At 41.8% G+C, this 24,009-nt stretch overlaps 1 protein-coding gene across 8 annotated transcripts in view; it reads left to right on the top strand.

The window, feature by feature from the left end:
- GBF1 (golgi brefeldin A resistant guanine nucleotide exchange factor 1) overlaps positions 1–24,009 on the top strand; it is a 187,512-nt gene that overhangs the window by 2,762 nt on the left and 160,741 nt on the right. For all 8 annotated transcript variants that reach the window (XM_075841619.1, XM_075841620.1, XM_075841617.1 and 5 more), the window contains exons 2-3: positions 11,228–11,333; positions 22,596–22,662. In XM_075841619.1, coding sequence (XP_075697734.1) covers positions 11,238–11,333; positions 22,596–22,662 — 163 coding nt within the window. In that variant the 5' untranslated portion in view covers positions 11,228–11,237. The remainder of the gene's footprint in view (positions 1–11,227; positions 11,334–22,595; positions 22,663–24,009) is intronic.

Below are 24,009 nucleotides of genomic sequence, written 5' to 3'. Positions count from 1 at the left end.
CGTTGTATAAGTAGTAATATATTTAAAAAATATATATACATTTGGTATCACTGTAATTGTAGTGATCCGCAGCATAAAGTTAAGTTGTCGTTTTTACCGCACGGTGAAAGTGGTAAGAACGAAACCCAAAAAGCAATGGAGGAATCGTTTTTTTCCAATTTCACACCGCAAAGAATTTTATTTTCGCTTTCCCAGTACATTATATGGTACTTTAAATCTGTCAATCGAAACTACAAGTCTTCCCGCAAAAAAATAAGCCCTCACACCGCTCTATTAATGGAAAAATAGAAAAGTTATGGCGTTTGGAAGGCGGGGAGTGAAAAACTAAAATGGAAAATCAAAAAAGGATCAGTCCTGCAAAGGTTAATTTCTATTAAAAAAAAAAATTTATTACCACATGTGGGGTGTTGTCGTACTCGGGAGAGATTGCGTTACAAATTTAGGGCGACTTTTTCTCCTTTTATCCCTTGTGAAAATGAGAAATTCAACATTTTAGTGGACAAAAATGTTGATATTCATTTTCACAACCTAATTCTACTAAATTCTGCAAAAACCTGTGTGGTGTAAATGCTGACTATACCCCTAGAAAATTCCTTGAGGGGTGTAGTTTGCCACGGGGTCACTTTTGGGGGGTTTCCACTATTTTGTTCCCTCCAGGGCGTTGCAATTGCGACATGGCACTGAAAACCAATCCATCAAAATCTGTGCTCCAAAATCCAAATGGCGCTCCTTCCCTTCTGAGCCCTGCCGTGGGTCCAAACATCAGTTTATTACCACACATGGGGTATTTCCGTAATCGGGAGAAGATGCTTTACAAATGTTGGGGTGCATTTTCTTCTTTATTCCTTGTAAATATTACAAATTTCTATGTTTTCTCGGAAAAAAAGTAGATTTTCATTTTCACAGACTCAAATAAATATAGCAAAATACCTGTGCGGTCAAAGTGCTAACTATACCCTTAGATAAATTCCTTGAGGGGTCTAGTTTCCAAAATGGGGTCACTTTTGGGGAGTTTCCACTATTTTGGTACCACAAGACCTCTTCAAACCTGACAAGGTGCCTAAAAATAAGCAGGCCCCAAAATCCTGTAGGTGCTCTTTTGCTTCTGAGGCCGGTGTTTCGGTCCATTAGCACGCTAGGGTCACATGTGGGATATTTCTAAAAACTGCAGGACCTGGGCAATAAATATTTGAGTTGCGTTTCTCTGGTAAAACCTTCACTGTAAGGGTATGTTCACACGCACTGTTTTCAGATGTAATTCGGGCGTTTTACGCCTCGAATTACGCCTGAAAAAACGGCTCCATTACACCTACAAACATCTGCCCATTGCTTTCAATGGGTTTTACGACGTTCTGCTCCCACGAGGTGTAATTTTACGCGTCGCTGTCAAAAGACGGCGCGTAAAAAGACGCCCGTGTCAAAGAAGTGCAGGACACTTCTTGGGCCGTTTTTGGAGCCGTTTTTCATTGACTCCATTGAAAAACAGCTCCAATAACGTCCGTAAAATACGCCGCGAAAAACGCGAGTTGTTAAAAAAAGTCTTACAATCAGGAGCTGTTTTCGCCTGTATTTTCAGACGTATTTTGCTAAGCCGTGTGAACATACCCTTACAGAATTTTTTTTATTACAAATGAATTTCTGCAAAAAAAAAGAAATTTGTAAATTTCCCCTCTACATTGCTTTATTTCCTGTGAAACACCTAAAGGGTTAAGACACTTTCTGAATGCTATTTTGAATACTTTGAGGGGTGCAGTTTTTAAAATGGGGTGATTTATTGGGGGATTCTAATATATAAGGCCCTCAAAACCACTTCAGGCTGGGTTCACACGAGCATGTTCGGTCCGTAAAGGACGGAACGTATTTCGGCCGCAAGTCCCGGAGCGAACACAGTGCAGGGAGCCGGGCTCCTAGCATCATAGTTATGTACGACGCTAGGAGTCCCTGCCTCGCTGCAGGACAACTGTCCTGTACTGTAATCATGTTTTCAGTACGGGACAGTAGTTCCACGGAGAGGCAAGGACTCCTAGCGTCGTACATAACTATGATGCTAGCAGACCGGCTCCCTGCACTGTGTTCGGTCCGGGATTAGCGGCCGAAATACGTTCTGTCCTTTACGGACGTAACATGCTCGTGTGAACCCAGCCTCAGAACTGAACTGGCCCCTGTAAAAATGGCCTTTTGACATTTTCTTGAAAATGTGAGAAATTGCTGCTAAAGTTCTAAGCCTTGTAACGTCCTAGAAAAATAAAAGGACGTTCAAGAAATGATGCAAACTTAAAGTAGTCCTATGGCAAATGGTAACTAGTGACTATTTTGTGTGGTATTACTATCTGTTTTGCAAGCAGATACATTTAAATTTAGAAAAATGCTAATTTTTTGCTAATTTTCTCTAAATTTTGGTGTTTTTAACAAATAAATATTGAATTTATCGACCCAAATTTTTCCACTATCATAAAGTACAATATGTAACGAGAAAACAGTCTCAGAATCGCTTGGATAGGCAAAAGCATTCCAGAGTTATTACCACATAAAGTGACACATGTCAGATTTGAAAAAATCGGCTGAACCACAAGGCCAAAATAGGCTGTGTCCTAAAGGGGTTAATAAAAAACAACTGTAAATACAAGGGAAAACAGCCCTCGATTTTTCAGCCGTTTTTTCAGCAGCTAGTGTTTTTTGCGGCCGTTTTTGGAGCTGTTTTTTCTATTGAGTCAATGAAAAACGATTCTAGGAGGTGTTTCTACGCGGCTGTTTTTTAAAAAAACGGCCGTGATAAAAACTCCCCGTGGGAACAGCACAGTTTTTCCCATTGAGATTGATGGACAGATGTTTGGAGGCGTTCAGCCCCCGCATTTTTAATGGCTGAAAATAGGTAGTGTGAACATACCCCAAGAATCATGTTGTTCAAAGTGATGTTTGTGGCATAATAAATTTGACTCGATACACTTCGCACGGCACATTAGGGATTATGCCTAGATGTGGCAACAAAGGGGTTGGGTACACCTGTTCTCAAGAAAGGTGCATGTCCCACACCGATCAGACATCATGTGGATATGCCATAAATGTCTAAGATGAGAATACTACTTTAAAAACCAAGTGAGAGATATATATATTTATTTATTTATTTTTCCCATTGTCGTATTCCAAGAGTCATAACTTTTTTTTTTTTTTTTTCGTCGAGTTTTTCCAGGATATTATTAGGATATTTGTATTTAGTCTTTTTTTTTTAGTTGGTGGCACGGTTTTGGGGTACATATAAGTTCTTGATTTAGCTTTTATAAATGTGTTTCTTTTTGTTTTTTTTAAAAATAAAAACCGCAGTTTATTCTATTGCCCCCCCCAGCTACTTATCGTGCAGTAAAAACACGGTGATGCCAAATATGTATAGTCTATGCTTCAGTATGTGCATCATAAATCATGTTTTATTCGAAAGTCATTTTTTTATACCATTTTGGGGTACCAATAAAAACTGACTTTTTCATAATATATTTTGGGGGATGGAAAGAAACCATAAAAATCCACTATCCCCCCCCCCCCCTTATCACACCAAGCACCATGCGGTATAAACATACATTTATCATTATTCTATGGATTGTTACGATTGCGGACGTATATGTTTCCTTTTTTTTTTTTTATGGTGAACTTTTTGGAAAAACATGAGTGAATTATTTTTTGGGAAGACTTTCTTTTGTTAAAATGTAATTAAACTTAATTTTTATGTCTCTCTATGGGACTTGAAGCAGCGATCGCTTTTATGTTTTGGAATACATAGTAAAACTGACAAGCAAACTATTAGGCCATGCCATAGGCACTTTGCTGGGCCTTCGGCTGCCCTAACCCATCACTGGGGTGCCGATGGGCTGGCAGAGAGAGCCCCCTCCCTCTGTCAATCACCTTAGATGCCATGGTTGCTATTTCCCGCGAGATCTAAGAGGTTAAACGGTGTGAGATCGGAGGTTCCTCTGATCTCTGCTGTCAGACCTGGGCTTTGGCTCTGTATTACAGCTTTTACCCCGCTCCTGATTGCGCTGGCAAAGCAAGTGTGCCCGTGCAATCAGCAGGATGCTGATGTGGTCACTGCCTGCCATGTGGGATGAGCATAGTCGTCCTGCGTTGCCAAAAGGTTAATGGTTCTTCTTAGACTCTGTTCACATCTGCATCAGATGAGGCTCCATTAGGAGCCTTAGTTGCAGGTCTGGTGAGAAATGCTGAACAAAATATCGCAGCATGCTCCGCCGTCTTCTGACCTGTGAAAATGTCAGGAGAGAACTAGAAGTTGTTACCGGGACCCTTCGTGGGAGTCTCTAATTATTACTGGCTGTTCCTCAAACTTTCAGAAAATACCTTTGATCGTGTATGTAATGAAGTCATTGAGAGATGGACCCAAATTTATGGCATACCTTTTGGTTGGTAACATTTTGGATCCATTTGGGGAGAATAAAAGACAATTTTATTACAAAGTATATGTGCATAAATACGTAGACTCTGTGTCTATGATCCGATGTAGTGTATTTGCGGTGCGGATTCCGAACCACAAATCTGCGGAAATGTGTAGTACAATAAATGTGGATGTGGTTTTCAAGACGCCATCTACATGTAGCGGAAAAGTTCTACACAGAAATACGAGCATGCTGCGGATTTTCAACTGATTTTCATTATGTTGCGGAAAATCTGCAAATTTCACTCTTTTACAATTCATGTCAAAATCAGCATTTAGATTTGCAGCAGATTTCTTCTGCCACATTTGGATGTAGTCTATGGTTTTGTTCACATCTGTGTTCTGGTTTCCGTGTATAATGACAGACCCTGTTGTCTAATAATGTTTCCATCCTGGTGTCCGTTGAGCACAGCATTCAGCACTCTTCTTCCTGTCAAATCTGACGAAATCTGTAACTGAGGCTTCTGAACAGGAGACGCAGCAGATAGGCCTAACATGGCTAATATCTACATGGAATATACAAAGTCTACACACCCCTGTTAAAACGTCAGGTTTTAGTGATGTCGATAAAATCAGTCCAAGATGAATAATTTCAGAACTTTTCCCACCTTTTAGGGCTGATTCAGACGAACGTTGCGTTTTTGCGCGCGCAAAAAACGCGGCGTTTTGCGCGCGCAAAAACCACTTGACAGCTGCGTGTGTCATCCGTATATGATGCGCGGCTGCGTGATTTTCGCGCAGCCGCCATCATAGAGATGAGTCTAGTCGACGTCAGTCACTGTCCAGGGTGCTGAAAGAGTTAACTGATCGGCAGTAACTCTTTCAGCACCCTCGACAGTGAATGCCGATCACAATATCGAGAAACCTGTTAAAAAAAAAAAAAAGAAAAAGTTCGTACTTATCGAGAACTTCCCGGCCGTTGCCTTGGTGACGCGTCCTTGGTGACGCGCCTCTCTTGACATCTGGCCCCACCTCCCTGGATGACGCGGCAGTCCATGTGACCGCTGCAGCCTGTGATTGGCTGCAGCCTGTGCTTGGCCTGTGATTGGCTGCAGCTGTCACTTGGACTGAATTGTCATCCCGGGAGGTCAGACTGGAGGAAGAAGCCGGGAGTTATCGGTAAGTCAGAACTTCTTTTTTTTTTTTTTTTTTTTTTTTTTTTTTTTTACACGTTCATGTATATTGGGATCGGAAGTCACTGTCCAGGGTGCTGAAAGAGTTTAACTCTTTCAGCACCCTGGACAGTGACTATCTCCTGACGTCGCGTACCGGAAATTTTTTTGCCGGGTTCGGCCAAAACGAGTTCGGCCGAACCCGGTGAAGTTCGGTTCGGTTGTCCGGGTTCGCTCATCTCAAAGACACTCCGTTTGGATGTTTGGAAACAGAAAAGCACATGGTGCTTTTCTGTTTACATTCATCCTTTTGCCAGCTGGTGCGCTGTTTCAGTCGGTTCGCACGGAAGTGCTTCCGTGCGACCTGCGTGGTTTTCACGCACCCATTGACTTCTATGGGTGCGTGATGCGCGAAATACGCGGAGATATTGAGCATGTCGCTCTTTTTGCGCAGCGGACAAACGCTGCACAAAAAGCACGGAGTGTCTGTACTGCCCCATAGACTTGTATTGGTCTGTGCGTGGCGCGTGAAAACCACGCGGCCCGCACGGACCCAATACACGTTCGTGTGAATCCCCCCTTAGTGTCACCTATATAATCTGTACAATTGTATTAAAAAAACAAATTGAAATCTTTTAGGGTGGAAAAATAAAGAACAAAAATAATGTGGTTGCGTAAATCTGCACCCCCTTAAACTAATACTTTGTGGAATTCCCCTTTGACTTTATGACAGCATTCAGTCTTTTTGGCTAGAAGTCTATCAGCATGGCACATCTTGACTTGGCAATTGTTGCCCACTCTTCCTTGCAAAAGTGCTCCAAATCTGTCTGATTGCGAGGGCATCTCCTGTGTACAGCCCTCTTCAGGTCACCCCACAGATTTTCAATGGGATTCAGGTCTGGGCTTTGGCTGGGCCATTCCAAAACTTTGATCATCTTCTGGTGAAGCCATTCTTTTGTTTTGTTTGGAGGTTTTGCTTTGGTACGTTGTCGCGCTGAAAGGTGAAATTCCTCTTCATCTTCAGCTTTTTAGCAGAGGCCTGCAGGTTTTGTGGCAATATTGCCTGATATTTGGAACTGTTCATAATTCCCTTCACCTTGACTAAAGTTCCAGCTGCAGAAAAACAGCCCCAAAGCATAATGCTGCCTCCACCATGCTTCACTGTGGGTATGGTGTTCTTTTGGTGATGTGCAGTGTGGTCTTTGCAGCAAACATACCTTTTGGAATTAAGGCCAAAAGGTTCAACCTTGGTCTCATCAGACCATAACACGTTTTCCCACATGCTTTTGGCAGACTTGATGTAGGTCTTTGCAAAACATAGCCGGGCTTGGATGTTTTTCTTTGTTAGAAAAGGCTTTTGTCTTGCCACCCTACCCCACAACCCAGACATATGAAGAATACTGGAGATTGTTGTCACATGCACTACACAACCAGTACCTGCCAGAAAGTCCTGCAGCTCCTTTAATCTTGCTTCAGGCCTCTTGGTAGCCTCCCGGACCAATTTTCGTTGTGTCCTTTCATCAAGTTTTGAAGGACGTCCAGTTCTTGGTAATGTCACTGTTGTGCCAAATGTAATCCACTTCTTGATGACCGTCTTCACGGTGTTCCATGGCATATCTAATGCCTTGGAAATTCTTTGGTACCCTTCTCCTGACTGATGGCTTTCAACAGCCAGATCCTTTTGATGTGTTGTAAGCTCTTTACGGACCATGGCTTTTGCTGTCACATACAACAACAAAAAATGTAAGGAAAATTCTAATAGAACAGCTGAACTTTATATGGGGTTACCCAGAATCACTTTAAATAATGGAAGCTGTGTACTGACTACTATTTAACATGAGTTTGAATGTGATTGGTTAAGGGTATGTTCACATGGGCTATTTGCAGCCGCTTTTGGGGCTGTAAACGTCCCGAAAAATGGCTGAAAAATCGGAAGCAGAACGCCTACAAACATCTGCCCATTGATTTCAATGGGACATACGGAGTTCTGTTCCGACGGAGCGTTTTTTTACACCTCATTTTCAAAGAAACGGCGTGCAAGAAAACGCCCATGAAAAATAAGTGCATGTCTCTTCTTGAGGCGTTTTTGGAGCCGTTTTTCATTGACTATAGAAAGACGGCTGTAAAAAAATGCAGCAAAAAACGTCTGAAAATCAGGAGCTGTTTTCCTTTGAAAGCAGCTCTCTATTTTCAGACGTTCTTTGCTAAGCGTGTGAACATTCCCTAATTCTGAACACAACCATATCCCCAATTATAAGAGGGTGTTCTCACTTATGCAACCACATTATTGTAGTTTTGTTGTTTTTTATTTTTCCCGTTTAAATGATTGTTGTTTTTCAATGGAATTGTACAGATTATGGGTCACATTAAGGGCTCATTTACACGAGCGTGTTATACGTCCGTGCAACGCGCGTGATTTTCACGCGTGTCGCAGGGACCTATATTAGTCTATGGGGCCGTGCAGAAAGGTGCGCGATTTTTACGCAGCGTGAGTCCGCTGCGAAAAGCTCACGACATGTCCTATATTTGTGCGTTGTTCGCGCATCACAAAGTCAATGGGTGCGTGAAAACCACGCGCACCACACGGAAGCACTTCCGTGGGAAGCGCGTGATTCGCGCAACAGCAGTGAAAAGGATGAATGAAAATAGAAAAGCACCACGTGCTTTTCTGTTGACAGACATCCAAACGGAGTGTCCTAATGATGGCGGCTGCGCAAAAATCACGCAGCCACTCATCATACGGGGATGACACACGGAGCTGTTAAGTGCCTTTTGCGCACACGCAAAAGGCGCGTTTTTTGCGTGCGCAAAACGCACACGCTCATGTAAATCTGGCCTCAAGGTGGAAAAAGTTCTGAAATGATTCACCTTGTACTGATTTTTTGACATAACAAAAACCTGGCATTTTAACAGGGGTGTGTAGACTTTTTGTTTATATCCACTGTATGTTAAAAATAAAACTTATGTAACTGTGGGCCAAATGTAATGTGAATAACAAGATTATGAAAATATTTTCTGGTTCGTGTGGTAGGAAACCATTATTAACTTTACAAATACCGTGATTTACCTTATACTGACCCTGAGCACTTGCGCATATGAAAATACGTTACATTTCAGGGCTGTATGGTTGCGTACAACTTCAGATTTTAGTTTTGCTCTGTATAGCTTTCACAGGACTTCCAACAGAATTTTTTTTTTTTGTTGCTAGCTGCCTGCACTTGAAAATATGACCCTCACATAAATTTCGTAGGTGATGTCTTATACAGATCCAATTGTTCAGGTCTCTATTGACCTATATGGGGATAACATGTCTTGCTTTTATTTATCGCTTCACGTCCTTTTTTTTTTTTCTTTTTAAATACGTTAAAGGTATTGTCCGGTGAAATAAATTTGGTGGGCTATCCTCCGGACAGGCCATCAATATCTGATGGGTAGAAGTCTGACTCTTGGCACCCCCGCCAATCAGCTGTTTACAGGTGCCTGTTTCGTCTTATTTTTTTACACCGCTCCATACTGTACAGCGCCAAGACATTTGTAGCGGCAGTATAATAACTTTCTCCAATTTAATTTTTCCGTACAACCTCTTTAATGACACCTATAGAGGCATCATTGTGATTTCTACTGTGGAGATTTGCATAATGGGAAGGGTCATCTTTAGGCTTCATGTAGATAATGGTATTTTTGCTCCATGCAATATGACACCTGTAGGCTTCTATGTGGCCCTACTGCACCTCCCTGTGCCTCTGATTTTCATACAGAGACCTACAGAGGATTTTATCTGTCTGCCTTTTTTGCTAAGATCTATTGTAGTGTCTGTTCTTTGGCCGAAAGGCCATTGTGCAGAATTTATCTACGTATGGTTGTAGGTCAGAAGTCCACAGTATGGAGACGCAGGGGACTCCTTATCACAATGTACAGCGTCCTGCACATGGATTTGCCCAATCATACATGCTGTTACTCCGTACCAATACAAAATAGGTAAACTAATGCATTTACAAAGATGAATACAATGAAACAACCTATAACGTGATATTTAAAGCAACAGTCCTGACATTTTCTTTTCTATAAGATGGCATTGTAACCGATACATGAACTAGCAAATATATTAACACATATTGATACACCAGTACACATATATACATAAAAAAAATAACAAATGTAGAAAGATACACACATACATAAACCATAAACCTAAAACAAGCACATACTTTTACACAGATGTACAAGAATACATGTATACTCCATCAAAATCACGTTACCCTCTCCCTCCTCCCCATAATATCAGTTCATCACTACCTCCACTTATACCTAAATGAAAGTTAGATGAAGTTTCAGCTGACAGACTGCACGGGTTCAGTCAGTCAGTCAGTCAGTCAGTGCTGTGCTCGACTCCTTCCATTCCTACACAGTTAATAGACTGCAATTCAGAACCCATAAAAACTTCCCTGTTTAGGGAATGTGCTGATTGGTAGAGCAACAGCAGATCAGTGACTGACAGGCTACTCTACCAGTTAACACTTTCCCTTCACAAACAAGGAAAATCTGATAAGTAATCAGGGAGAGTATGGGTGCTCCTAGCCCACGGGCCCCACAGTAGTGGGGTCATCTACCTCTATTGGTAGTACGCCACTGGTGGTTGGAGATTGAGCCGAACTCTAAGCATAAAAAATGCACAAAAACATAAAAAAAATATCATAGCAATTCCTCACTTAAATTTCTCTTCTCCCTTGATCCTATTTTGTGTTGTATTTCAATTAAAACAAAGAAATTTATATATATATATATATATATATATATATATATATAAAAATATGCGCTTCAGGAGATAAGCCATTTTCCCCTCCTCATAATCCTGTGTCTGGCTGTAAGACTACTGGCTGTAGTAGGGTCCTTCTATATCTGCCCTGTCTGCAGTAGGACATACAGTAAAGCCCCGTCCACTTTGCCGCTCACCAGTCGGAAGTAGAAGAGCTCAGGAGGGAATTAACTCCTGTATTCTCTAAAGGATTTCTACAAGACTGCTCTGAAGTGGCCATACAGAGGCTGGTGACATCACTCACTAGCGTCAGCCCCCTCCAGAGCAGCGATGGCCAGAAAGGAGAGCCGTAAGCATAATAAATGGGGTTCCAGAAGAGCCCCCGACTGAAGAGTCGTTTTAAATGTAATCATTCATTTTCAACAAAAAATATCTCCAGTAATGAAATGTCAAACCAATGTGGAATTGTGTGTTTGTGTTTCTTTATCAATAAACGTCTTCATTATTTTCTCCGTTCTTAGAGAGTGTGCTTTAAATATATGAAACATTTATGACAAATTTAGTTTTAGTTCTCTTCTCTAAATGTCTGAAATAATTCTGTGATTTCTCTTGTGTTTAAATCGGTTGTGTTTGTCCTGCTATGAAAGTAAGTTTGGGCAGATGGTTTCCCCATGTGGGTGCCACCTGCGTTTTATAACGGAAATCCTTATCTTATTGCCTCTTGTTTGTTCTTTTTTTTGCCACAATTTTAATGGTTTTCTGTGTTTTCTCATGGCTAGGTAAATATTTGCATGGAATTATTGAGCATCAGGTGTAGCGCTATGCTGGCGATGGGTTTGATTACTCTAGCATCTGCTCTAGTGTGAATTCATGTTCTCAGGTTGTTGACGTTATGTTGCTTTCTTTTATCTCATTTTTTAGGACCGTTAAAATGGTGGATAAGAATATCTACATCGTTCAAGGGGAAATCGGTATCATTGTCGGAGCTATAAAGCGTAACGCACGATGGAGCATTCATACTCCTTTGGTAAGGTCTTAAGGATTGTTGCTACTGATCAAATTTTTCTACTGTAACCTGTAGTTGTGGTGCAAAGAATAAGTCTTAGGCGGAGTTCCTACATCGTGGATTTGATGTGGATCTTATTCTAATACAAAGGGTATAATTCACTTTTATAGTCTGCCACAAGTCTGTAACTTTTTTTTTTTTTGTTTAACATTTAATATTTTTATTTATTGTGTGGTAACAAACTTTATTTCTATAAGCACTCAAGCACTCGGGTGAATTTTTTTTTTTTTTTTTTTTTTTTTACATCTTCTCATTCCATAGGAGGTGTAATGTTATGTATCAACTTACCTGGTGCTGTACTTCATGGGTAGCCGTATCGGGCAGCAGCTGGGTCACGGGAGTGTCTGCTGTAGAACCCGAACAGGCTCTCCATGCATATCTATGAGACTCTCACATTGAGGCTTTCATGAACTTGCATTGAGACGCTGACTTGTGGTCCCAACAGCAGATGCTGTAGGATTCAGAGAGCCAGTGAAGATCACGTGTCCCCAAGGCGGCCTGTTACGGAGCAGCTACCCGTGAAATACAGCACCCGGTAAGTTAATACATAACGTTACACTACGTGTGACCATATATTCAAACGGGGAGTGGAGATACACCGGAGGGCTTCTTTTATTGTTTTATACAATTTATAAATTTTTATTTTAGTTCCCCTAAGGGACTTTAACAAGTGATTGTTTGATTGCGGATACCTATGTATTGCAGTGTATTGTAACTTTTACCAACTCCTATTAAGCCAGGCCTCAGGGCTTAATAGGAGTATAAAGAGGGCAGACCTGGGAGCTTTCATTGTGCACTCAGGCTGGCATGACAACCATCGTCATTCTGCGATTGCGACATGTGGGGCCAATGTTGACAGAGGGGCCCCCTATTGCTAATGGCTTAGATGCCACGGTCGCTATTGTCTATCATTTAAACGGTTCAATAACCCAGATCGCCGTTATCACACAGACAAGAAACACTCGTGTTAATTAGGGAATGTTCACATGGCTTATTTTCAGGCGTATTTTGGAGTGTAAAACTCTCGTATTACTCTCCAAAATACATGAGAAATACGCCTGCAAACAGTTTCCCAATGATATCAATGGGAAATACACTTTGTAGTTTATATGAGGCACATTTTTATGCTGCTGAATTAAAAAAATGGCTCTTAAAAATACACCTCGTAAAAAGAAGTGGCATGTCTGTTCTTGAGGCGTTTTTGGAGTTGATTTTCCATTGACCACAAATAACGCCTGAAAATATGCTGGCAAACACCAAAAATGGTGACACTTGTGAACACCAATACTTGTAAACGTACCCGTAGGCCTAAGGGTATGTTCACACGCTTAACAAAAAACGTCTGAAAATACGTAGCTGTTTTCAAGGGAAAACAGCCCCTGAATTTCAGATGTTTTTTGAGCAACTCGCGTTTTTCACGGCCGTTTTTGGAGCTGTTTTCAATAGTCTATGAGAAAACCGTTCCAAAAACGTCCCAAGAAGTGTCCTGCACTTCTTTTGATGAGCCGTCATTTTACGCGCCGTATTTTGACAGCGACGCGTAAAATGACAGGTCGTCGGCACAGAACATCGTAAGACCCATTGCTAGTAATGGGCAGATGTTTGCCGATGTATTGGAGCCGTCTTTTCAGGCGTAATTCGAGGCGTAAAACGCCTCCATTACGTCTGAAAAGAGGTCGTGTTCAGATACCCTAACGGTTTTGCTGAGCTCTTATAATGTAGGAGATCATTAGTTTTCTCTTTATTACCTTATGGTACAGTTTATATTAATAGGACTGTGTTCCAGAATATAAATCACAAGTTTTATACACTCACGTAGCCAGAAAGGAATACTGGGAGACTTCAGCTGTGAAGCTTGCAGAAGTGTGAATGCAGCTCTGCTATAATACAGGTTGTAATTCGCTATCATTACTAGATATGTAAAGTTAAGCACTGCTGTATTTGCAGTCTTTGTGAGGTCTGTCTATTTTGGAAAATCTGGTTTGGTTCCCATTATAGAGAAGCATGGAAACCTTTCCCAGAGGAAAAAACTTTTCATGTATGTGAATTAGAGCTGGGCGATTAATCAAATTAATTCCTCCTCAAGGGCTCTCACAATTCTGTTTTTTAATAGAATCGTAGCATCGAGTCTTTAGTGGCGCCGTCGCGTCGTGCTGCAGGAGGAAGCTCCGCCCCCGCCGTCTCGTCACTTCCTGGTCTGCCCCGTTCTGCCTCCCATACGGAACTGCTGTTCTGTACTGAACAAAATGATACAGCACGCAACAGCAGTTCCACGGGGAAGCAGGGACTTCTAGTATATAACCACACCGCCCTGTAGATGCCGCCCCGCTGTAGATAGCAGCCCCTTGCAGATCGCGCCACCCCCCCTTGTACCTTCTAGATCGCACCACAACTCCCCCTTATAGATCGGGCTGCTGTGGACAGAACCCCCTCTTTGCAGATAGCTCCCCCCCCCTTGTTCCTTGTAGATCGCATCAAAACCCCCCTTATAGATCGCGCCACAACCCCCCTTAAAGATCGTGCCGCTGTAGCTCCCCGGCCAAAGCATTGGCAACATCTGGCTGGGGTAACCGCTACGGTGGCATGATCTACAAGGAAGGTGGGTGCAATCTACAAGGGAGGGGGTGGTGGTGCTGCGGTTTACAAGGGGGTGGGGTGCGCTCTACAAAGGTGGGAGTGGTGCTGTGATCTACAAGGGGGTGCTATCTGCAAGGGGGGGTTTGGCACTGTCTACATGGGCACTGTGGCACTATATTGGGGGTTGGCACTATGGGCACTGTCACTACATGTGGGCACTGTCACTACATGTGGGCGCTGTGGCACTCACTACATGTGGGCGCTGTGGCACTCACTATATGTGGGCGCTGTGGCACTCACTATATGTGGGCGCTGTGGCACTATCTACCCTGACATAGAAATCCATCCTTTTTTATGGCCATGAAAGACAGGCTGGAAATGGATGAGAATTTGGGGACACTGATGCAAAATGGATGTGAAAAACTGATAATTTTTAAATGTACATTTTTCTTTCACTGTAGTGTGAGGCTGGGTTCACACGAGCATATTACGTCTGTAAAGGACGGAGCGTATTTCGGCCGCAAGTCCCGGACCGAACGCACTGCAGGGAGCCGGGCTCCTAGCATCATAGTTATGTACAATGCTAGGAGTCCCTGCCTCTCCGTGGAACTACTGTCCTGTATTGTGATCATGTTTTCAGTACGGGACAGTTGTCCGGCAGCGAGGCTGGGACTCCTAGCATCGTACATAACTATGATGCTAGGAGCCCGGCTCCCTGCACTGTGTTCGGTCCGGGACTTGCGGCCGAAATACGTTCCGTCCATTACGGACCGAACATGCTCGTGTGAATCCAGTGTGACTGTAGCCTAAATGACTGATGCCAGGAGTCCGGTTCACATGTACTGTGATTGGGATGCGAAATACGTCTGACACACGGATCATTTTTCACGGTACAATCACGGTCGTGTGAATCCGGAAATGTCGCAGATCTGCTGAGGTGGTGATAGGCAGAGGGGGATGTTAGTGCACTCAGTGCATCATTGATTATAGATTCTGTTAACATGTTCCGAGCCGGGGAACACAGAGGTTATAATCCATTACATATAAATTTTTCAAATTGTATTTACGATAAAATAAAGTATTTGCAAAGGTTAAAAGTTGTGAAGTTACGTACAATAATTATAGCAATATATGTTAAAAAGTTATTTATATAAAGAAAATGTATTAAATTATCTCTTGGTATTCCTGTTAAATAGAAAAAAAAAAAAGAAAATCGAGATTCAAATCGAAAATCGCCCAAAGTGTTGTTATTTTTGGGTAAAATCGTCCAGCCCTAATGTGAATTATATATTTCAATTGTAAGATAATGTTTGAAGGATAACATATGCTGTAAGTATTGAAGTTTTAAAATCTTTCCCAAATTTTAGACTTTTGCTATGGTCCTAGCTTTACTTTGACCAGGCTAATTTTCATTTGTTAAAGGGGTTGTCCCAAGTTGACTCAAATTTTTTTTTTTATACATTCTAAGCAGGAAATGAATTTTAAAACATTTGGTGTTAAAAAAAAATTAAAATTCATTTCCTAAGTGCCTTTTTTTTACACTTGATAACTCAGCAAGTGCTGGTTATCTTTTCTAAAAAGGGGCGTGAGCGGCTCGATGTCAATCAAGCCGCTCCGCTCTGCAGTGTGCGCGCTCCCGATGTTGCTAGATACTGTAGTTCTAGCAACATCGGGAGAATGTTCGTCTCAAGCGGGCATGGTAAGCCCGATTGAGACGAACTTACCGTGAATGTACTGTACACTACACTACACTACATTCACCCCGTTTCGGCAAGCCACTTTTCCCTCCCCCACCCTGTCACTACATTTTTGTACCCGCTGCATCGGTGCTGCATCAGCACCCGGCGAACAACTAAAAATATATAAAATAAAATAATAATCACCTAAGACGTTCTAACGGCGCTCTGAACGGTCCCGTCACTTGCCATCTTCCTTCTTCTTGGCGCCGCTCGCATTCATAGTAACAATGCGTTGTGGCGCAGATGACGTAATCATATCAGGCCCACGTGATTACTTCATCTGCGCCCACCGCTCTGTTATTGTGAATGGGAGAAGAAAAGTGACGGGACCGTTCAGCTCTTCGTGGGAACGTCTTAGGTGAGTTTATTTTTGTATGTATGTTGTTATGTATGTTGGTATGTATGTATGTATGTGTGTATGTATGTATATGTTTTCTTGTATGTATGTTGTCATGTTTGTATGTGTATATGTGCATGTATGTGTATATGTGCATGTATGTTTGCATGTATGTATGTTTTCATGTATGTATGTTTGCATGTATGTATGTTTGCTTGTATGTATGTTTGCTTGTATGTATGTTTGCATATTTGTATGTGTATATGTGCATGTATGTGTATATGTGCATGTATTTTTGCTTGTATGTATGTTTGCTTGTATGTATGTGTGTATGCTTGCTTGCATGTATGTATGTTTGCTTGTATGTTTGCATGTATGTATGTTTGCTTGTATGTATGTTTGCTTGTATGTATGTTTGCTTGTATGTATGTTTGCTTGTATGTATGTTTGCTTGTAGGTATGTTTGCTTGTAGGTATGTTTGCTTGTAGGTATGTTTGCTTGTAGGTATGTTTGCTTGTAGGTATGTTTGCTTGTAGGTATGTATGTTCGCTTGTAGGTATGTATGTTTGCATATATGTATGTTTGCTTGTATGTATGTTTGCTTGTATGTATGTTTGCTTGTATGTATGTTTGCTTGTATGTATGTTTGCTTGTATGTATGTTTGCTTGTATGTATGTTTGCTTGTATGTATGTTTGCATATACGTATGTTTGCTTGTATGTATGTTTGCATGTATGTATGTATGTTTGCATGTTTGTATGTGTATATGTGCATGTATGTGTATATGTGCTTGTATGTATGTTTGCTTGTATGTATGCTTGCTTGCTTGCATGTATGTTTGCTTGTATGTATGTTTGCTTGTATGTATGTTTGCTTGTATGTATGTTTGCTTGTATGTATGTTTGCTTGTATGTATGTTTGCTTGTATGTATGTTTGCTTGTATGTATGTTTGCTTGTATGTATGTTTGCTTGTATGTATGTTTGCTTGTATGTATGTTTATGTGCATGTATGTGTATATGTGCATGTATGTTTTCATGTATGTATGTTTTCATGTATGTATGTTTGCATGTATGTATGTTTTCTTGTATGTGTTTTCATGTTTGTATGTGTATATGTGCATGTATGTTTGCATGTATGTATGTTTTCATGTATGTTTGCATGTATGTATGTATGTTGTCATGTTTGTATGTGTGAGTTTTCATGTAGGTATGTTTGCATGTATGTATGTTTGTATGTATGTTTTCATGTATGTATGTTGTCATGTTTGTATGTGTATGTTTGCATGTATGTATGTATGTTTGTTTGTATAAATGTCTGTATGGCCATGTATGATACTGTCTGCTGGCACCCTGTATCTAAGCCAACTTTGCCGCAGGCTTCTATACATGGTATAATAGTCAGTATCACACATTAATCTGAATCTAAGCCTACGACATGTTTTATTTCATTTTTTTTTTTATATTTTTGATTTTTTACAGGTTTGGTGTTTGGACTACGTCGGTTTCGAGGACTACTTAGATGACGCTTTTTTTTTCATCAATAAAATGGTTAATGAGGGTTGTGTTGGGGGTGCTTTATTTCAATAAAATATTTTATCTATATCTTTGTCTTTTCTTTTCAAGTTTTATTACTATCACTTTAGTAATGGCCGCTGTCTGAGTGACAAGGTCCATTACTAAGGGGAGGCTTAGTGTTAGCCGGTACAGAGGCTAACACTAAACACCATTATTACCCCGGTACCCACCACCACCAGGGGTGCCGGGAAGAGCTGGGTACGATCCAGTACCCGACCATCTGTTGTGATGGTCGGGTACTGGGGCGGCCGCAGGCTGGTATTATGAGGCTGGGAAGGGCCAAAAACAGTGGACCTTCCCACCCTTGTAATGCTAGGCTGCTGCTGCTGTGTTGTATCTGGCTGGTTATAAAAATGGGGGGGACCCCACGTCATTTTTTTTTATTATTTATTATTTTTATTAAAAAGACATGGGGTTCCACCCAATTTATCATAACCAGCCACATGCAACACAGTGTTATTAGCCTGGGAATGGACAAAACCAGTGGCCCTTCCCACCCATGTAATGCCAGGCTGCTGCGGCCTTGTATATGGCTGGTTATTAAAAATGTGGGGGACCCAACGTCTATTGTTAAATTTTACAAAAAAACGACGTGGGGGTCCCCCCCATTTTTATAACCAGCCCGATACAACACAGCAGCAGCAGCCTAGCATTACAAGGGTGGGAAGGTCCACTGTTTTTGGCCCTTCCCAGCCTCATAATACCAGCCTACGGCCGCCCCAGTACCCGACCATCACAACAGATGGTCGGGTACTGGATCGTACCAAGCTCTTCCCGGCACCCCTGGTGGTGGTGGGTACCGGGGTAATAATGGGTGGTTAGTGCTAGCCTCTGCACCGGCTAACACTAAGTACCGCCTTAATAATGGACGCTGTCAATCAGCCAACTGCCATTATCTAGGCACTAATAAAGTTTGAAAAAAAAACACAAAGACAATTTTTTTTTATTGAAATAAGAAATCCCCAACAAAACCCTCGTTAACCATTTTATTAAAATGTGAAAAAACGTAGATCTACGCAGTAGTCCAACGAATCGAAGATGTAGTCCAATCGGTACATCAAAATCTGCAACAACATAAAAAAAAGTTAGCAATGTGAACAATACCGATACTTATACTCACCTACACACACACAAACAACCACACACAAACATATACACAAACACATATAAACACACACCCATATATTACACAAACACACACATAAACACATATACACACACACATATACACACACACATATACACACACACATGTACACAAACACACCCATATATACACAAACATATATACACACACACACATATACACAAACACACACGTATACAAAAACACACACAAACATATACACACAAACCTATACACATATGCACAAACACACCCATATATACACAAACACACACACACATATACACACACACATATGCATACATATACACATATGCACAAACACACCCATATATACACAAACACACACATATACACACACATATACATATACAAAAACACACAAACATATACACACAAACATATGCACAAACACACCCACATACACAAACACACACACATAAACACACACACATATACACAAACACACATATACACACAAACACATGTACACAAACAAACCCATATATACACAAACACACCCATATATACACACACACACATATACACAAACACACCCATATATACACAAACACACACACATAAACACACCAAAAAAGCACACACACATATACACACAAACATATGTACACAAACACACCCATATATACACAAACACATACACAAACCCACACATATACAAAAACACACACACACACAAACATATACACAAACACACCCATATATACACACACACAAATATACACAAACACAAAAATATACACAAACATATACACACAAATACACCCATATATACACTCACACATAAACACACACACATATTCACAAACACACCCATATATACACAGACACACACACACACACTTACCTTTAGCGGAGCGCAGACTTCTCGCGACGGGTGCCTTCCACTTCATCTCCTTGCATCTCCTGCGCATGCGCCGAGATGCGCGTTCATGAGTAAATGACATCCTCTGCTCCGGACGCAGAGGATGTCATTACGCATGCGCGGCCACCGCTAAAGGTAAATAGCGGTGGCCGGGAACCTAGGCAACGAGCAGGATACAAAGAGGGACCGACCGCAACTTCAATCAACGATATCAAGAAAACGACATCGCTGGACGACGGACAGGTAATTAGAATTCTTCTTATTTTTACATGGGGGAGCTAACTAGCACCATTTATCAACTTGGGACAACCCCTTTAATAGCTGGTAGTTAAAGGTGTTGTGCAGGCATTCTATATTGACAGCTTAACCTTAGGATAGGCCATCAATATCCGATCAGTAATTATCCAACTCCCGGAACCCCCGCCGACCAGCTGACTGAAGGTGCTACGGTGTTCCCCTTAAAGGGGTTGTCCACTATCGGACAACTGATGATCTATCCACTGGATAGGTCATCGGTGCAGGTCCAACACGAACCCCGCAACGATCAGCTGCTCCGGTGGCCTGTGGGCACCGGATATTATGGCACATTATTCAGTGTACGGAAGTGGCTGGCTCCGTACATTGCACAGCGTCTGTGCTGCCGAACTGCAGCTCTGCTCCTATTCACTTGAATAGGAGCAGAGCAGCAGCTCGGCTGCTATTCCATGACCGGAGCTATCTGCTTCCAGCATTGACGTCCGGTGCCCAGAGGCAGCCGGTGCGGCTTAACGGTGTGGGGGCCGGGTGTCACACCACCACAGATCATATACTGATGACCTATCCGGCGGATGGGTCATGAGTTGTCCGGTAGTGGACAACCCCTTTAAGTGTTTACCAAGCACAGCGCCGTGCACATCCGTAGCAGCTGTGCCTGGGATTGCGGCTCTGTCCCATTCACTTGAATGGGACCGGAACTGGAATCCCAGGCACAGCTGCTACGGGAGTGTACGGCGCTACCGGAATGTACCGGAGCAGCTGATCGTTGCAGGGTTCGAGTGTTGGACCCGCACCGATGATATACTGATGACCTATCCAGTGGATAGGTAGTCAGTTGTCTGATAGTGGACAACCCCCTTAAGAGGCCACGGCGGTGAATGCCGTGGCACCTTTAGTCATCTGATCGGCGGGGGTTCTGGGAGATGGACTATTACTGATCTGATATTGAAAAGGGAAAAGGCTGCGAAGATTAATGCTGCGTCCCCATCAATCCGCTGATCGGTTCAGGTGCCGGTAGTCAGACCCCATCGATCTTATGTTGATGTCTTATGCTAAAGATAGGCAATCAATATAAAATGCCTGCACAACACCTTTAATGCACCAGAAAATGTGATTTTATACTATGGATTTATTTAGGAGGAAAATACTACTAACATGCACACAAGATTGCCTCTGATATTAAAGAAAGGTGTGCAGCTGTAGGAAGGAAGTCAATGGCAGCAGAAGCCAACTGTCTACACCTCCTTGAGCCGCAGGCTCCTCTTCATTTTGATTTAAAAATTCATACAAGAGAACAGATCTCCCATACATTATGTGAATGAAGACTTGATAGAAGTAAATGAGAGAGCTCCTGTATTTTTCCACTGTCCGACTCCTTCATAAATGATCATTTATAATAATTAGTAATAATAAAATGTATTGTAGTAAAATATTACCATCAGGCTCTTCATCACCATTCTGTAAATAATCGCGCTACTAAGATAGGACAAAAAATATATTTATTGGAACACATTTTCTGAACAAATCTTATCTGAATTGCTGTGAGTAAATATGCAACACGCTATGAATTTAATAAATGAATACAATTAATAATATACAATCTTTAATTTTATTTTGAAGCTGGAGTCAGTACATTTCTACCAACTACGACTCCACAGCCCTGTGTATAACTTCTCTCTATTTACTTCTATAGCCGGAAATCGGAAATAGTTTGTGATGTCCTCCCATAGGTTCTATTAAAATTGCATGCCTTATTGTACAACCTTGCATGCCATGGTGCTCAGCCCAAGTCCAGGGGATAGCGAACACCTGAGCTGATCAATGTTTGGGTGATTGAGTGCTGCTAATGTAGGTGCAGGTTTTGGGCAAAAACAATTCAACAAAATTGGCATGACTAAATACACCCTAGTGGTGGTATTTATACATTACGATGACTTGTTTGTTGTAGCTTTGTCTTCATTAAAGGGACACTCCTGCCAAAACTAATCTTTCCCATGTGTACCATTATGGTATTCCATGTGTCCGTTTCTCACCTGTTCTTTTTCTTTCTGCTTGTAGCTATATATCAGACTGGGATGGTTGCTTTCCAGCAGTGTAAATCCGGCTCCGTGACACGCTTTCTCTACTTGTGTCTATGGCGATCTATGTGTCGCCTATCACAGGCTTCAGCAGTTCCTGTACCAAACTAGTTATACACAGGGGGGACAGAAACGTCTATCATCAGCTACCACTGATACTTACACAGGTTCCTGTCACACAGTTATAATGTAGAAGAATATAGTGCAGCCTCCCGGTCTGTATACTTATGGTTTCTCAGTTTATTTAGGAGAATATAGAGAGAATAAGAATCATAATGTCCCCCATAATCAGAAATGGTATGTTCTTTAGCTGGTCATGTGATGCTGTGCTGAAGCATCATGGAATTGGTAGCAAAGCAGAGAGGAAGAGAAAGCTGGAGAAATCGAAGAATCACGGTGGAGGATTTTTTTTTAAACCACAGACAAGGCGGCAGTTCATAAAGTATACATAAGAAGTGTAGCGTGTGGTATAGTCAGGTGGGGGGTGCAGACATGGAAAGTTGTGTTCCCACTGGAGGTCTTCTTTAACCTGTTCAGACCTGCACAGACTGCACACTATTGTGGCTGCGCTGACTCTCTCTGTTTTATAGGGTGATGGTTGTTTTTAAATTAATTTTGCTTCACTCTTTTAAATCTCTTTAACTTTAGGATGAAGAGCAGGACCCCTTGCTGCACAGTTTCAGCCAGCTTAAAGACATACTGAATAATCTAAAACGTGAGTATTACAGCAGTTTGAGGAGCAGAACATATAAAGTATTTCTAACTACTGCAACATCTCATCGTGTCTGAGGAGCAGCTCTTATATTCTTCCCCCAGTCTCCTCGTTGTGGTGGTTTCTTTCTTTTTTAAGTAAACTTTATTACCAACAGATCCCCTAGAGACAGGCAGCCATGTTATACAAGTAAATACAGGCACCATGAAGTAGTTGTTCATCATTATTTCACCATTCGACCTTTCACTTTGCTCACAGATGTGTCCTCTGAGTTGCCTAAACCCTGTTCGTAACTGAATGTTAGGGATCATGTGGGGGGGGTAACATGTGTAGTTCTTTTTAGTTAGCTCATGGATGCATTACATAGGACTAATCTGTGGGTTATACAATTCTACTGTGAAGAGACGGAGGCTACTACACTGATACAAGAAAGGTATGTGAGCAGAATTTCTAATACGTGTATATTAGTGAACTGTAAGATCTCTTAATCTATAATAAAATTAAAAACCGTAATAACTTTAATTACTTGTTATATATGTGTGGTGTAGAAACCTATACTGTCATATTAGAGCATGTGTTATGTGATCATAATCACAGTGCTAGTCTTTTTCTGTTTCTTCTTCATGTCCTAAGAGGATAATACATATTTCCAGTAGCAGGTGGGCTTAGAAAGGTCAGCGTATTCCTTGTGGCATTTGCACCTGCCATACTGCCGTGTGGAAGCATGACCTGATCTGGCAATGGGCTCTGGTGACGTTGCTGCAAATTTAGTTGAGTTTTATTATGTGCTTTGCAAACAAGGCCGCACATGGCGTCAGGATATACAAACACCACGTTCACTAGGTTCTTCATCGCACTGAAAAACTTCCTTTGTCATTTAAAGGGGATGTTCAGGCTGGGGGCTGTTTTTTATTTTATTTTTTTATACCGGCTACCTATTTACAGGATAGGTCGACAGTATATGATCGATGGGGGTCTGACACACAGACCCTGCACCAATCAGCTGGGGTCGGTGCTGGAAGCAGATGGCTCCAACCGCTGTATAGTGGCTGTACTGCAACTCTGCTCTTATTCAACTGAATAGGAGCTGAGCATGGTCGCTATGAAGTCGTCAGAGCCATCTGCTTTTTGCACGGACCCTGCATAGCTTCCGGCTGATCGTTGCCGGGTCCAGGTGTCGCACCCCCACCGATCACATACTTACGACCTGTCCTGTGGAAAGGTCATCCATATAAAAAAAACAGCCCCCAGCCTGGACAACTCCTTTTAACGTACAATCCGTATCTAGTGTATTTGTCAGAAGTATGTTTGGGAATACTTTAAACAATACTTTTGAAAATGGCATAAATA

The sequence above is a fragment of the Rhinoderma darwinii genome, chromosome 11, assembly GCF_050947455.1.
Source record: "Rhinoderma darwinii isolate aRhiDar2 chromosome 11, aRhiDar2.hap1, whole genome shotgun sequence".
Taxonomy (NCBI): Eukaryota; Metazoa; Chordata; class Amphibia; order Anura; family Rhinodermatidae; genus Rhinoderma; species Rhinoderma darwinii.
Note: the sequence above shows the minus strand (reverse complement) of the source record. Positions and strands in the feature narration are given on the sequence as shown.